The sequence below is a fragment of the Odontesthes bonariensis genome, chromosome 15 (genome assembly GCF_027942865.1).
Source record: "Odontesthes bonariensis isolate fOdoBon6 chromosome 15, fOdoBon6.hap1, whole genome shotgun sequence".
Taxonomy (NCBI): domain Eukaryota; kingdom Metazoa; phylum Chordata; class Actinopteri; order Atheriniformes; family Atherinopsidae; genus Odontesthes; species Odontesthes bonariensis.
The window spans coordinates 19,984,578-20,000,205 of record NC_134520.1 but is presented as its reverse complement, the minus strand read 5'-3'; the positions used below and the strand labels follow the sequence as shown (position 1 = coordinate 20,000,205).

At 39.1% G+C, this 15,628-nt stretch overlaps 1 protein-coding gene across 1 annotated transcript; it reads left to right on the top strand.

The window, feature by feature from the left end:
• The first annotated feature begins 10,834 nt into the window (after positions 1–10,834).
• LOC142400499 (claudin-1) lies at positions 10,835–14,526 on the top strand. Its single transcript, XM_075485424.1, has 4 exons — positions 10,835–11,186; positions 11,553–11,717; positions 13,682–13,760; positions 13,850–14,526. Exons 1-4 carry the CDS (start codon positions 10,988–10,990, stop codon positions 14,010–14,012), a joined length of 606 nt encoding a protein of 201 aa, XP_075341539.1. The 5' UTR covers positions 10,835–10,987; the 3' UTR covers positions 14,013–14,526.
• Positions 14,527–15,628: the final 1,102 nt, after the last annotated feature.

The window sequence follows — 15,628 nt, the reverse complement described above, 5'->3', positions numbered from 1 at the left end:
CACTGAGACTTTTTTTTTGCTCATTGAAGTGAAATGGGCGAGTTCAAGCCACAGAAACGTTTAAACGCCTCATGTGACTTCCTAATCTTTTAACCACAGAGATGACACAGTGACCTGTTGTACAGGTTTAAGCTTCCCGGGACCCACAGGTGCTTTTTATCCCGCGTTTAACTCCAAATTCTACCTGCAGTAGCTCATCTGATAATTTGGACCAAATACATATTTATTGGACAAACGTTTACATTTTTAACCGACACCCAGATTCACCATTTGTGCTGAATATTACACAACGTGTTCTTCACCTGGCAGTTGTAGTTAGTGTTGAGACTTAGCAATATTCACTGAAAGGACAACCAGTTTGAAGAAACCTGCCATGACAACGTGCACGCCTCCAGGTGTTTGTACAAATTCAAGTTAAAACATACACAATGACTTCTTTGTTCGTTTCATTTTATTTTATCATAGGAACAAATACAGCAATAACCATCATAATTTGCAACATTTGCCCTTAAAATGGTGCTTTCATCCACGACTTCTTCCTTTGGCACACCAACTTTTCATTCATTTTAATGTAATCCATGTGCTCAGTGTATTCACTGTGCAACTATTCCCTCATATGACCCGCTTACCGTCAGCGGAAGTAGTTTTACGACAGGATCTTGATTAAAACTGTGCCGCATCTCAAGGAAAGCACCGAGTTACACCCATAGTCTGAGGATGGCTGAGTGGATCTGGTTCACCAACATACCTGACATACTGGAGGTTTGTGTGCATGTGGCAACACCACTGCCATGCCCTCCTCCTGTGGGATATAAGACAACTGCAAACAAACGCTAAACACAAGAAGTTGCTGCTGAGGAGAGATTACAAAGTGTTGAAATGAGAAAAAAAATATCTGCCTCACACCCGGAGGCTCCAGTAGCAGAGTCATGTTCTATATGAGCAGCTAAAGTGCTCAGTAGATAGGGTGGCGCATGTATTTTAGAGGGAAACCTGCATGTAACCAAATCTTTTTGAGTCATGTTGACTGAGGGGCCTGTTAACAAACCCTGCAATCCTGTGATGCAGACTGCTTCCAAAAGCAGGAGTTGCATTTTGCACCTCTGCCTTGCAAAGGCCCTCCAAACATCCCCACTGTGACTCCCCTGTTCGGTCTAGGATGCACATTACACACACGACCAGAAACAATGACTGAAATTTTAAAACAGAGAAATGCCCAGGCAAAGTTTCCAGCTGTGCGGGTAACAGAAATGCTGAGAAATAGCTGTAAAGGGATTTTAATAAGGAGAAGGAAAACGTATTTTACCTGCAGGCTGACTAATACAAGTAAGAAGGGAACCGTCTACAGGTGCGGTTCAATTATTTATTCAGGCTCAGAGTCTTTGGTATGTTACCTGATTGCTTTGACTTAACATCATGTGTGACACTGGTAATCACATGCCAGGCGCAACAGGTGTTTCCACTGCAAACTGCACAAAACACAACTGCAAAGACTAAAAGCACAGACACGATCAAATGTAATGACTGATAAGTCAGCTCACCCGTCCTTGGTCGATATCTTCCAATCGTTTTGGTTTTCAGCTGACCTGTGAATGTTAAAAGAAAAACCTGTAGCTGAGGACTGACCGTTTTTGCGTGTCTCACCTGGCAGGTAGAAATGTGTAAGCAGCCGTCTATCAGTCGGAGCACGCCGTGTTGGGACATGAAGACACACCCACTGGTTGGGGTGGGAGGGAGACGGAGGAACTACCTGCCCATTATCGTTTCCACAAGTTTCTGTCTATCCAAATCCTCAGAATGTGAATACTGTGTGAAAAGATCTATGCAAATGATCCATTTCAAGATTCTTTGATGTAAACGGGGAGGGAAAAAACCACCACCAACAACAACAACAACAACAAAAAAAGATTTAAAAGCTCCCGTCTTCTTTTGTCCGATCTTTTGCAAGTCTATTTTCTGCTCTCTGTCTGAAAATGCCTGGGGTGCATCTTCAGGAAAAACCGGTGGAGGTAGTCAATTAACTATTTTGTCAGGTGCTAAAACGGTCCAACCCCTCAGCAGAGTAAATCCAGGCACTGATTTTGTAAGAGCCATCACAGCCAGTTAAAACCCGAAACTGAACTGTCATTAGCAAAGAACAAAACGGTGCGTTACATGAATAGGCTTGGTAAAAAGTTAAAGCTAAGCTTGTTTTTTTTCTGAACACTTTATGCTTTATTAAAAAAAAAAAAAACTATTGCTGTCCTTTGCCAAATTAGGGGGAAAAAACTGGAATTCTAAGTAAAAGTTGCATTATTTTGCAGATTAGAGCTCTTCTTACATACGTTTCTGTCCAACAAATGTCCAATCACTTTATCATAAGATTACCTTAGGGTACTCTTAATGTGTCAAGCTAATGCAAAAAGAAACTCATTTAGTCTGTATTTGCAGGCCTACTCATATGCATGCTTATTAGTTTCATGCTCCTTTATTGCTCATCCTACATCAACACTTATCATATCATCCTAATCTAGTTAAAATATGAAATTCTCCCAGTCTTTCACCAGGGCCTGTCAGGTTTCTACTCTGTAGAGGGTGTCAACTCCTAAATGTTGGCATGTGGAACAACAGCAGACATTCTCATCGTGGGTTGGGGAAAAAAAAAATCTCCAGGCCGTTAACCCTCGAGGCACTCAGGGCTCTGCCTGATGCAGGAATGACATCGAACTGGTTTGGAGCAGCAGCCAGGCCCGTCTCTGCAGGGAGCCACCGCAGTGTACGCCAAGGCAGTCAGCAGGGTTTTGTTTAAGCACGCACAAAATGACAAAGAACTGCTGAATTTGTTTCAGGATATCAGTCAGCTGGTACATTTGCAGTCAAAAGCAAGTGGCCATTAAAAAGTCAATTTCAGACATGCGTACAGTAAGCTACGATTACCTGTGTAGCTGCACACAGCGTATTTTACACATATTAAAAAAACATGTAACAAGTTCTTGAAGTAACACATATCTATACCAAGGTGTGTAATTGTAGAAAGATCTGTCAGATTAAACATTGATCAGCATGTTTTGGGCCCTTTCTGAACAGAACTCCATTAAGGTAAAAAGGGGGGGAGCACAATCTTTGCTTCTGAATTCCTTTTTCCTCCGGCAGTGTAAATGATGACATCTGCTACTTTCCAAATGCTTCTTAACATCTTAAAAGTATCTTATAATCTGCTGAATCTTCATTCTTAGTACTCTAGTGATACATTTTATGCATGACTGCCTGAATGAGTAGAATATCCATCAACTAGTGAGACCAGACTAAGCATATGTATGATAACGTTACACCGTTAACTAGTAAGAAGTGACCAATCTTCAATGATTTCTTGAGCTTTTGTATTATTCTGCACAATATCCAAAAGTGTGCCAATTGCCCTATGTTGCATCAAACACACATATTCTTTTGACTTAGGAGTATTTCAGCACATTTGACTGGCTCGGTTTCATTCAGTTATCAGTTATCAGTAATTCACGTAAGCTAGCATGGAACGCACCAGAGGTTTGGCCCATGAAAAACCAAATGGAATGTAACAATCATTAATGTTACGCCTGTCTAACTGGTCAAACCTTCCTTACACAAGAAGGCCTTAATGCCAGCTAAACCCCAGTCCTCCTAGTAACGAACCGCAAGAATGTATCTACCGACTGAATTCATCTCTAAACACATCAAACTGGTGGAACTGCAAGAGCTCCAGTGAATAATGGAATAAACACACTAATGATCACAACACCAATGGACCAGGCTGGACTCTGTTACATCTCTCTTTAATGTCTGGGTTTTTTTAAGCTGGAGAAATTACACAAGTAAGAGATATACCAGACTATTGAAAAGAATAAAGTCGGATGCAGATGAGTTCAAACGAGCGAAAGAAACGCCTGGCTCAAGTGGCCACAACTAAAGAGGGTACACGTCACAAGTATAACTTAACAAAGAATCATTTCTTAATCCAAATTTGAACAAATTAACCTCAAAAGCAAATTTTTACATCATGGGGGTGTCATATACACTCACCAGCCACTTTATTAGGTACACCTGTTCAATAGCTTGTGAACACAAATACCTAATCAGCCAATCGCATGGCCACAACTCAGTGCATTTTGACATGTAGAGGTAGTGAAGACAACTTGCTGAAGTTCAAACCGAGCATCAGAATGGGGAAGGAAGGGGATTTAAGAGACTTTTAACATGGCATGGTTGTTGGTGCCAGAGAAAATATCCAGTGAACGGCAGCTGTGTGGACGAAAATGCCTTGTTGATGTGAGAGGTCAGAGGGGAATGAGCAGACGATGGTAGGAAGGTAACTACTTGTATCAACGGTTCAGGCTGGTGGTGGTGGTGGGGTAATGGTGTGGGGGATATTTTCTTGGCACACTTTGGGCCCCTTAGTACCAATTAGGCATTGTTTAAATTCCGCAGCCTGCCTGACTATTGTTGCTGACCATGTCCATCCCTTTATGGCCACAGTGTACCCGTCTTCTGATGGCTACTTCCAGCAGGATAATGCACCATGTCACAAAGCTCATATCATCTCAAACTGGTATCTTGAACATGATAATGAGATTTGCATCATGGATGCACAGCCAACAAATCTGCAGCAACTGAGTGATGCTATCATGTCAATATGGATCAAAATCTCTGGGGAACGTTTCCAACACCTTGTTGAAAGTATGCCACGAAGAATTAAGGCAGTTCTGAAAGTAAAAGGGGGTCCAACCTTTTGCTTGCAAGGTGTACCTAATAAAGTGGCCGGTGAGTGTAAATGTAAGTGTTGTCATGTGCAAACAAAACTTAACCAAGGTGGCACAATACTTCAAGAGGAGGGCAGGGAGAAACTGGTTAGTCAGAGCTTAAGTAACCAAAAGACTTCCTGGTACAACAGGTGTCTCAGCATGCCCTCAGTGACTCTTGCTGTTTCGTGCTTGTTTTTGCTGACAGGAACCACAAGATGGCATCTTTTTACAATATACCGCATATCTCAGCATATCGCTGTGCATTTCCCAGCTCCACTCATTTGCAGCATGTCTTCATACTTGCGGGGGTGTTTCGCTTGGCCTGCAGTCGTGTTGACACTCTTGTTTATACAGACTTAGTCTTTGAAAAATTCTTTATATTTATTACCTGAGTGAAACAGCCCATCTTTCGTCACATCCTTCAGAAATTACAGAAAGGCACGCCCCTTGAACCTTTTACTTTGATTTCATTCTCTCTAATCGGCAGCCTAACTGAATAGATATTTTTTTTGTAACCAATGGCCCGTCTCCATTTTCAGAAGTGAGTTTACTGAAGCTTCTCCCAGATGCTTGCTCCTTCCCTTTGTGTGATGATGACGAGCATGAGACAGCACTTGCAGGAAGCATGCATGAGTCACTACCAAGCAAAGGCATGAGCTGTTTCCATGAATCCACCCCAGAATTACTTTGACAACCTGTATTTACTCAAATTGAGTGAAGTCTCTAATATTTTTTTGTTTAACTGATGCCGGCGATTCTTTAAACTTTCTGAACTTCAGACTCAGGAAGGAGAGGAGTTATCTGCTAATCAGAAAGTGGTTGTTATTTTGATCCTGTGGCTTCCCCAGTTTGCTTGTTGACAACTCCTTGGCCAAGTATTGAGCCACATCTTATCCATGGTGCGTTTTGTCACTTGTCAGTAGCTTTGGAAAAAAACATTTGCTAAGCTGGTGATACATGATTCACTGAAATCTATCCTCGTTTTATCCAGCGAAATTATTTTGGCATCTGTGTATTTGATAATCTCTCGGATTTCTGAACTGGGACGTTTTTCAACCGAGCATCAGCAAACTCAGCTGTGTTGTGGCATCAGTACATTTTTGATAGGCCTGGTCTGGTCCAGTAACAGTTTTGGCAGGTTATATGTTGAGCTCAGAATTTGTACACTTAGTTGTATTCGGACCACCATCTGAACATGTGTGGTGACTTAAATTTACGTGAGATACATACCTGCATTAGTTTAAAGACTTTTAAGGAAATCAATAATTACATACTTGCCATGTCCTTTCTTGTGGCCTGCTGGATTTGGGATTTTATTTGGTTAAACCATTTATGCGTGCTACCAATCAGCTTCACTGTTTACAGTTTTGGGCAAATATTTTTGCCAGGTTTGCTTGGAGCACACACACGTCACTGAAAGTTGTAAACCGATCTTCAGACACCTCACTGTATGACAAATGGAATAGGTAACATATAAGAAACTCAGATTTTGGTCAAAACATTTAAAGAACATAAAACCTTAAAAAAAATGGTTCTGTAGGGACTTGGCAACCTAAAAATTCTTCTAAAAAACAAAGACAATTTTATAATCAAAAAAGAAAAGAAACCCAGTAATTTACCTTTTATCATTTCAATTCATAGCTACATAAACATTCAGACAATTACTTGTTACAAGAAACAATCTCAGCCTGCTCATTTGTTATAATGATTGTAAACACTGCCTCTTTCTCTGTTTGTGATAAGGTATGCGATAAGGTTTTACTACTTGTTCTCAGCAGAAGAGGTACATTTCTGTTTTTAATTTCAAGTGAATGTTTCCTGTGATATCATCTTACCCTTTTAAATAGGTCACAGTTCATCCTCCTGTGTATTCGCTTTGGTAAATCTTTACTGTAGATTACTTAACTTGTTGTGTTTGTGGGTTTCTCTGCTTTTAGTTTTGCCTTCAGAAACGCAGCTTGATGGGGCTGAGTCTGTATCTAAGTAGATAGTACATCCCTGTACACTTCAGAATTAATCACATACTTCAAACTAAACAATAAATAAAGTATAAGCGAGCTGACACATTAATGAGCTCACTATATACACATAAAATGTATACATACATGTATAAAGGCCCAGTGTGAATGATACAGGGACATTTTCAGATTATAAGCAACGGAATATCCCCCATCTCACTCTTCCCTTCAAACACGTAGGACAAATTGCATTTGCCTCTCAATAAGTAAGATGACCTCTCTTTATAACCCAAAGAACCAGATGTTTTGATAAAAAATTTTTTTTTACAGAATCACCTTAGAAGCCCTATGTGGAAACAGTGCAGTCAAAGGGCGGACCCTTTCAACAAAATTATACTTAGCAGTTGATTTGATGAGGAATCTGTCTTTCAAAGTCACAAGTGAACTTAAACCAATAAGATGAATTGTAAAGGAGCCTCTATTGTTGATTATTGTTACACCAAAAATCAGGCTATAGCCACCTGTATAGGACACTGATAGGTTCGAACTTCTGTGATACAGTTAGCTTGGAGCCTGGAAAGATGGATTTTCTCACGATCATGATTGTTATCTTGCAAAAACTCACCAGAATCCAGCTGCTCTGCAGGTTACCTATCAAGAGCCGGAGTTTAGATTGTCTGCTGTGGGCTACTGAAGAAACATGGTGCATTAAAATGTGTGTTTCATGAAATTCAGAAAACAGATTTGCTGCTTAAAATGATGTTAATCAAATTCGAAAACTAATTCTAGTTTGACATTCTTGATGTGTGCATGTGCATGTTTCACACTGTAAATTTTCCCAAACATCCTCTGACTCTTTATGACACCAGGGAGTGGGTGTAGCTGCTGATGACAGTTTATTATCACAGTCACGTTGGCCATTCAGGCAATAATCGGAAATGTCACACAAACTGAACCTGCCCCTGTTTAGTTTCATTCCAAGAAAATGTGTATCACAAATGTTAAAGTTTCTGAGCAATTTGTACATTCACGCGCTCTTTATCTCCACTTCCCCTTTTCATAACACAGGGTCTCTAGTTTGAGGATCAGGATACTTAGTGTATCTTATTGTGTTTTGCTAACCCCCGTGGTAGCATATTGAAAAACTGGTTATCGATCAAATAAATGACAACAATCACCATAAACTCTACTGATCTTTTTAGTAACAGCAGGTTGCTATGGAAACAAAAAAATATATAATTCAGCAGTGTAGATGATTTGCTTTTGATTATATTTACAATGTATTATTAGCCACAACATTAAAACTGCTAACAAATAAACATCGACTATCTTCTTACAATTGCATCTGTTGGGAGGTGGGATATAATGGGTTGCTAATAAACAGTCAGTTCTTGAAGTTGATTAATTGGAAACAGAGTAAAACGTCAGAAATGGTGGGGTATGCCTGGTATGCAGCGATTAATATCTGTCAAAGACACTTCAAGAACGAGCAACTGATGAACCAACAACAGGGTCACGGGTGACCAAAGCTCAATGATGAATGGGGGCCATGGTTGGTTGTGTTGTCTGATCCTCAGAGAGCTGCTGGAGCACATACTGTGGAAAATCTGGATACTGACTGTCATAGAAAGACACCTTACCAGGTAAAGGCCTGTTCACTGCAGAAAGTGCCTAAAATGTGCTTTTGTAGCATTACAACTGGACCGTGGACCAATGGAAGAGAGTGACTTTGAAAACCTTGGGTCATAGTGTGGATGGTACCTTTACATGCCCACAGAAATGTTGTTGCAGATCAAGCACATCCTTTTGTAACAATAGTATTAACTGACTGAAGTTCCCTATTTTTCGAGCAGGATAATGCACCATATCACAGACTTTTTCCAAAAATGTTCAGAAATATTTTGAGGAAAATAACATTGACTTCAGATGTCATTCCAAAACTTTTTCTTGAAACTTTCATTTGGACTGAGCATCTGTGGTTTGTCCAATCCATGGTGGGCCCACTTGACAACTTCTGTAGCTAATGTCTTTGAGTTTGACAGGTCTTGTATATGTTCAACACCTTATTTGAAATTGAATTTTGATTACATCCTCATAAATAAAAAGTAATAAATAGTGCACATTTGACGTACAAGTGCACTATGGCTTTGGAGACCAACAAATGGACCAGGGGTGAAGCAATTTAAAACATCTTTTTTTTGTGGCACGATGTTGAAGCTACATGATACCTTGCTGAAAATGATATGGTAGGAGGTCTTAAACATTTAGGAACTCCACATTAAAATTCAAGTTGATGCTTACTGGATGTGACTGACTGGCAATCTGTTGAGGTGACAATGTTCCTTTACCAGTGTCAGCATGGACAGGCACAGTTTACATACAGCCCTTTTAGCCCATAGGAAGTGGTATCAAACATACTACTGTGTCAAAATGAGCTTTATTGTCTTGAGATAATGAGATAGTTAACTTGTAGTCTCAAGGTAGCACAATTACAGATACATTTTAAGCATGGTTGTTATTAACGTCCATAATATATTTGATCCATTAACAGCACCTTAGCTATGAAAGAGTAACACATTTCCCAAAATCTTTTTATTTTCATGAACACCTGCTGCACAGACAGCACACACCAGCACATCCCACTCATGCTGAGCATCACACATGGTTTATAAATACACAATTACAAATCACTTTACCAACACACTACTGAATGCTCTTGGATTGTAAGCCACAGTGTCCTTATTAATAAGGGATATCTTGTTAATGTGGGAGGACAGATTTCTTACGTAACAGATGAGACATTGTATTTTCAAATTCCCGTTCACATTCTAGTTGCACAAAGCATAAAAGGAAGTTTGCCTCTGATATCTGCATTACATTTCCTAAGTTTTAAATGATTAAAACACAGATTTTTACATTTTCTTTAAACAAGAAGCAGCCTTCCTCATATTGCTATCAATCAATTTTGGCCATAGGTAACCTTATTAAACCATGGAAGTGACAATAATTGAAAAGTTTAAATGAACTAGGGGCTTGTTCTAGGTCAGTTCTAACGGGAACTGTGACGCGAGGTGCAGTAAAATGTTTTGCTGGAGGATTATTTCAGGAAAGGGTGGAGGCTGATTCAATCTCAGGGACAAATACAAGTGTTTACAAACTGGCATCCCCTTGACCAAATACGGTCAAATGATCTGGTAATTGTCCGAGTGAAATGAAGAGTTTGCATGTATAAACACAGGCTTGCCGCTGTAAATTACCAAGGAGCGGAATGACAATTGAGTATGCCACCCGAACAGTTATTTGAGTGAAGGGCCACCTCTAGTTTCCCTTTTACACTTCTGTGTTGTTTTAACTGGTGCAAAACACACAGAAACATTATGGGATGTGACGCTGATAAATTGTTAAAACTGTAGGTATCATAAATGTTTTTGTATCCAACATTCTTTACGAATCAACTGAACATTAACACAAGGAACTTATAGAGTAACATCATCATCATGCACGCTTCTGCATGTTTTGGTCTATTTTTAGGGAAATTATTGCTGCAGGTTACATACAACACGCTATAAGTGAGGTGTATGCCATCTAAAACAGATTAAAATTCTAAATGCACCCAGTTCTTTGCCACAGAGATTATAGGAGTATGTTTGAAGTTCATTTTCATATAATTAGCCTACAAAACCCATAAACCTGAACGACGCACCAGCATCCACCAGCTTCATTCAGGCAGATGTGGGTCTGAAATCTTAATGTACAAGAAATGCACACGTGAAAAATGATCACATGCAAAGGCAAAGATTGGAACAAAAATGTATTTAGTTTTCAACTTTTCTTTTGATACTAATAGCGTAATTTAAACCTTAATTCTGATCGTCATTTGGCCGGACGTGGATAAACTGCTGCTCATTAAATCTGTTTGGGCTGACAAGAATACATTTTCAGTACATACAACTGAAAATACAAAAACCTAAATGTGCTCACTATTTAGAACTGTCTGTACGACCATTTTCTATTAATTTGGCTGAGAAGACTTCCTGATAACATCTGTTTCCATCAACCGCTGCTGGTGGAGTTTGGACCTCATGCGTCATGCGCCATGGACTTTAAATAGCTGCGGTAGCAGATCTCAACAGTCTGATTGTCCTTCAGGAGGAAGATTACACTTAATCAGCGCAGACGGACTAAAACAGCCCTTACTATTTTTTTCTTGAGTTTACGTCGTTTGTAAACGGACTCTGTCATTAAACTCATCCGTTGTCCTGTCATCTGGAAACGATGGCCAGCTCTGCACTGCAGCTCCTCGGTTTCCTCATCTCTCTGGCTGGAGTCGCTGCCACAGTAGCCGCTACTTTCATGGTTGAGTGGAGCAAGGAGGCTCAGGGAAAACACCGCGTCTATGAGGGCTTATGGATGACCTGCAGCGGCACTGAGAGAACAACCTGTGAAATTCACCAGTCAGTGCTGAAGCTGTCAAGTAAGCTTTAACACCTCAAAGTATCTCCCAGACACTGCATGCTGAGATATCTTCCGATGAAAGTAAGCTGCTATAATTAGCCAGAAGTGCTTTTTTTACGGGAACCACTTTGGATTGACCTTTTTTTTCTTTCTTTTTTTTTTTTTTTTTTACATCAGTCTGATAAAGCTAAAAAAAAGAAAAAAGGATTTTGTTGAATTTTGGTACCACCACTTGTGTATTTCTAAAATCATGATTTTAAATTGAATATTTTCTTGAAAGGCTTCAGAAAACTCATTTTCTCTTGTAGAAGGATAGTCAAGGGCAAACATAATCACAGGATAAAATCCTCCGTATGTATCAACATTTGCACTTGTGCTTCTTTAGCTGAAGTCCAGGCAACCAGGGCAGTGATGCTGATCAGCCTCTTCCTCTCTGCTGTGGCACTGATGGTCTCCACTGTGGGAATGAAGTGCACCCACTTTATGGACAGCATGCCCAAGAGCAAGTCCACTATAGCTTTGATTGGAGGGATCTTGTTCATGGTTTCAGGTGGGTTCAAAATATTTTAAGAAATTTGGATTTAGATTTAGATCATAAATTCAAATTAAGTTGTCAAACCAAAATAAAATCACTAAAAGCGCACCTGTGCTTACTTTTCAGTGTTTACATGACTCAAGTCACATTAACCCACGAATTAGGGTTTACTGCATCAAACCAAACTGGCTGTTTTCAAATTTCATTTCACTAGGGCTGGGCAAGTTAACTCGTTATTGTCGCATTAACTCGTTAGTTATTTAACACCGATAAATATTTTATCGCGCATTAACACGTTTTTTTTTTTAATTATTATTATTGTAAAAGTCTGTTGCTCACAGGCTTTTATTTGGTAAAAGTCTGCTGCTGTCTGCTGCGGAACCGGAAAAGAAAGTAATCGGCGGATCCACCAAACATGGAGAAGGGTACGGAACTTTTACTCGGCCATTTTCATTTTAAAGTTCTTCCAGACGGCGGAGTCGACAGAACCAAAGTCATCTGGAAACACTGCCAAGTTTAATTGTCTTATCACTGTAGTAGTTCCAGTCTAAAATATCACTTAAAGGCAAAACACACAATTGATAGCAGCAAGTCATTCAAGGAAACAGACAGTGGAGCGAGGCTTCTACATAAAAACTACATAAAAATGCTGATGTTAAAAGTGTGTTTGCACAGCAAATGTTATGGCACTTTCATTCATATGGCAGTACATTTAAAATAAAACTGAATGCTGAAAGCTATACACTACTTTTGAATTCATTTTTGGATTTTGCGTACAAATGCGATTAATCGTGATTAATCAGGGAAATCATGTGATTAATTAGATTAAAAATTTGAATCGTTCCCCAGCCCTACATTTCACGTATAGTGAGGACAACCAAGCTGTCTGTTACCATCAGACATGCTCAAACGGTGATTGTGGATCAATGCCACCTCCTATCTCCATGGACATGTTTTTGGCCATCTTAAGAATGGTAAACATTATTTTTGTGACAGTTTCACAAAATACAAAAACATAGTCATGTTGAGTCTTCAAACTGCCGTCAGTTTGCTATGTTTTTACCAATGTGAAACTGCCATGTTTTGTGCTATAATAACTACCATCGTAGTGATTATGTGTTCTGGAGTAAGACATTGCATTACCATTCAAGACGTTTAGTGAGTTCAGGCAGATTTGAGCAATCTAGTGTAGAGGTTTCAGCTTGTGTCAAATACTGCAAGAAGGGTTTCCTGGGCAAAGGCGAAGGAGGACATAGATAATATATTGTCCTTGTTGGATAGCGAAGTACAGTAAAACATGTTAGGGGCTCTATCATGCTGTGGGGCTGATGTGCTGTGGCACAGTGTATCAATTCTTTTAGAAGTACATCGGTCCAAAGCACAACTTAAACTGCACAAAAGTGTAGTTGAAACTGGAAAAAGATGGATTCTTTTAAATTTGTAAGCATAGCATTTGGCCTAAATTCCTTTCAAAGCCTTTGGCGAGAGCAGAAAATCTACCATTTCGAAAAGGACTGAAAAGAGTTTAAACGCATAAAAATGGAAAAATGAAGCAAGCTATTAGAAGGCAGAGGCAAGGATCTTCTAGATGGTCAAAATAAACATTTATATGCCTTCACTGTTATCAAAAGGTCTACTGCAATTAGTAAAGGTTGCTGATATCAGTGTCAGTGGCACACTGTGTTTCTATCTCTTCTTTCTGTTTCTGAAAATGTTAGAAATGATACGCTCTTACTTAAAAAACTCAAAGCAGTCATCATACGATGTAAAAATGTTTCAAATACGTGATAACTTCTAAAGGAATGAAAATGATCTTGATAAACATTTAAATGTTTTTTGGAGGAAAGTTTCTAAATATTTCATGGTTCCAGCTTCTGGTTTGGCATACGAGGACTTTTCAGGTTATTATTATTATTCAAGAAAACTATCAACGCATTGCTTGACATTGAAAACAATGTAAAAAGCTTTTCTCTGTTTAGGTTTGTTGGCAATTATCATCACCTCCTGGTATGTCAAAATGATTGTTCAGACCTTCAAAGAATCCCATCGTCTACAAAGGTAAAGCCATCAAGGGTGATGCAGACTCACAGAACACACACACACCGCTCTTGTAAATCTCATGGATCTTAATGTCTGTGTCTTGGCAGCCGAGAGTTTGGAAATGCAGTGTTTGTGAGCTGGGGTGGTGGACTCTTCACTGTGATCGGTGGTATTCTCCTGAGCTGTCAGAGATGCTGCAGGTCCAGATCTGAGTCTATAGGCTCCAACGAACTCCTCTCTACCACAAAATCCAAGTCCAATTACGTCTAGTGGCACATCCAGGAGAAGGAAATGTCACACCGTGGAGTTGTGAAAACCCTGCCTATACTCATCCAGTAATTATATCAAGGACAGTATTTTGTGCTGGTTTGGCTATAGCAGCAGTTTCTACTGCTTTCAGCTGTAAGAACGTGAAGAATTCAGTATTAAAATGGCTTTCAAGTATCAATAAAAAATATTTTTCTGTAAGTCTACAAGTTGAGTCACACATTATGGACTTCGTCACTTTGTATACTTGTGAAATCATGAAGGCTCCCCTTCATAAATACTGAAGAACACTTTTCTAAGTTGTGACACTGTACTTGGCTTTAAACACCTTTTTTTTCACTCTGGTGTAATACGATTTTTTTTGTTTTTAATGTTTGTTAATTATGTGTCTAAAGTTGAATATTTTAAGTCTTGTAACTTGTCTGGTTGTTTTTTGTATTGTTTATGCATTATATGTTGGTTTCAAAGTAAAAGTATATATGTTTTGAAAAGAAAAATAAATTGATTTTGGCTTCTTCATCTGGTTTATACTTTCTTTAGTTAAGCTGAACACTATGTTAAGCTGAATCACTTTAGGTCAAATTGTTTTGTGAAATCAGTGGTGAAAAGAAACATTTGAACAAGTGATACATTAACAGAATGCTGTACACGAATTGACATATAGTTTGGTCGATATATCCTCACATAATCATATGACAGAAACAAAATCCTCATAAAAAGAAGACTTTAACTTGAATAATGACACTTGGGGTGGTTTGAAAAAGTTTAAATCTAAACAAATCTAAAAAAAATCACTGCAGCTGACAAGAGGGAACTTTTCATAACCCCTAAAACAATTTTCAGATAATGTTTGAAAATAAAGAATTAAAAAAATGACAGAAAAAAACAGTTGACTGAATCTCATACAAACCTAAACCAAAGTGGTGGAGTGGTGGATTTCGGATGAATGTACAGATATATTACTGAATGCCATGTCTGATGACATCACTGGGAGGTTTAGAGATGGGACTCTTTAATTTAACTAACTCATTTCATGTATGGGGTCTTCCCACAGTCAGAAAGATCTTTAAAGTTGGCAAAAATCAATCTGTTGGAAGAGAAAAGACCTCATTCCTCCGTTGAAACAACAAACAGCAGGAGCTGTGTTGTGTCTTCAGCGGATGTAAACTGTCTTTCACAGAACAGACACTCGGCTCCCCAGATTGGGACCAACCCTTCCTTAACTACCAGAAAAAGTACAATGGGGATCAAATAGTCAGCTGTGTGTTAAGATGTTTTCGCAGTTATAAGGCAAAGCTTAAACAAGTTGATATTTCCTATTGTATGTGTTTTATTGTAGTGAGAACTCTTTGTGAAAATGGTGTAGTTTCTTCACTAAAAAGCAGCCCTGCATTTGAAATACCACACACTGAGATTTATTTGTCTTTAGCATTCCAGTCTGACTCCCATCAGACAATACAAATGAACTTCAGTAGGAAAAAAAGTCGACCTGTTCTCGAAAGTCAGAAAAAAAATAAACAGCACTTAAAACCTGTCCGTTTTCCCAAATGCAATACAGAGCGCAGCAACCACAAGCTTAAACAGCCTGTGAATGAGTGACCTGCATGTTTCCACAACTA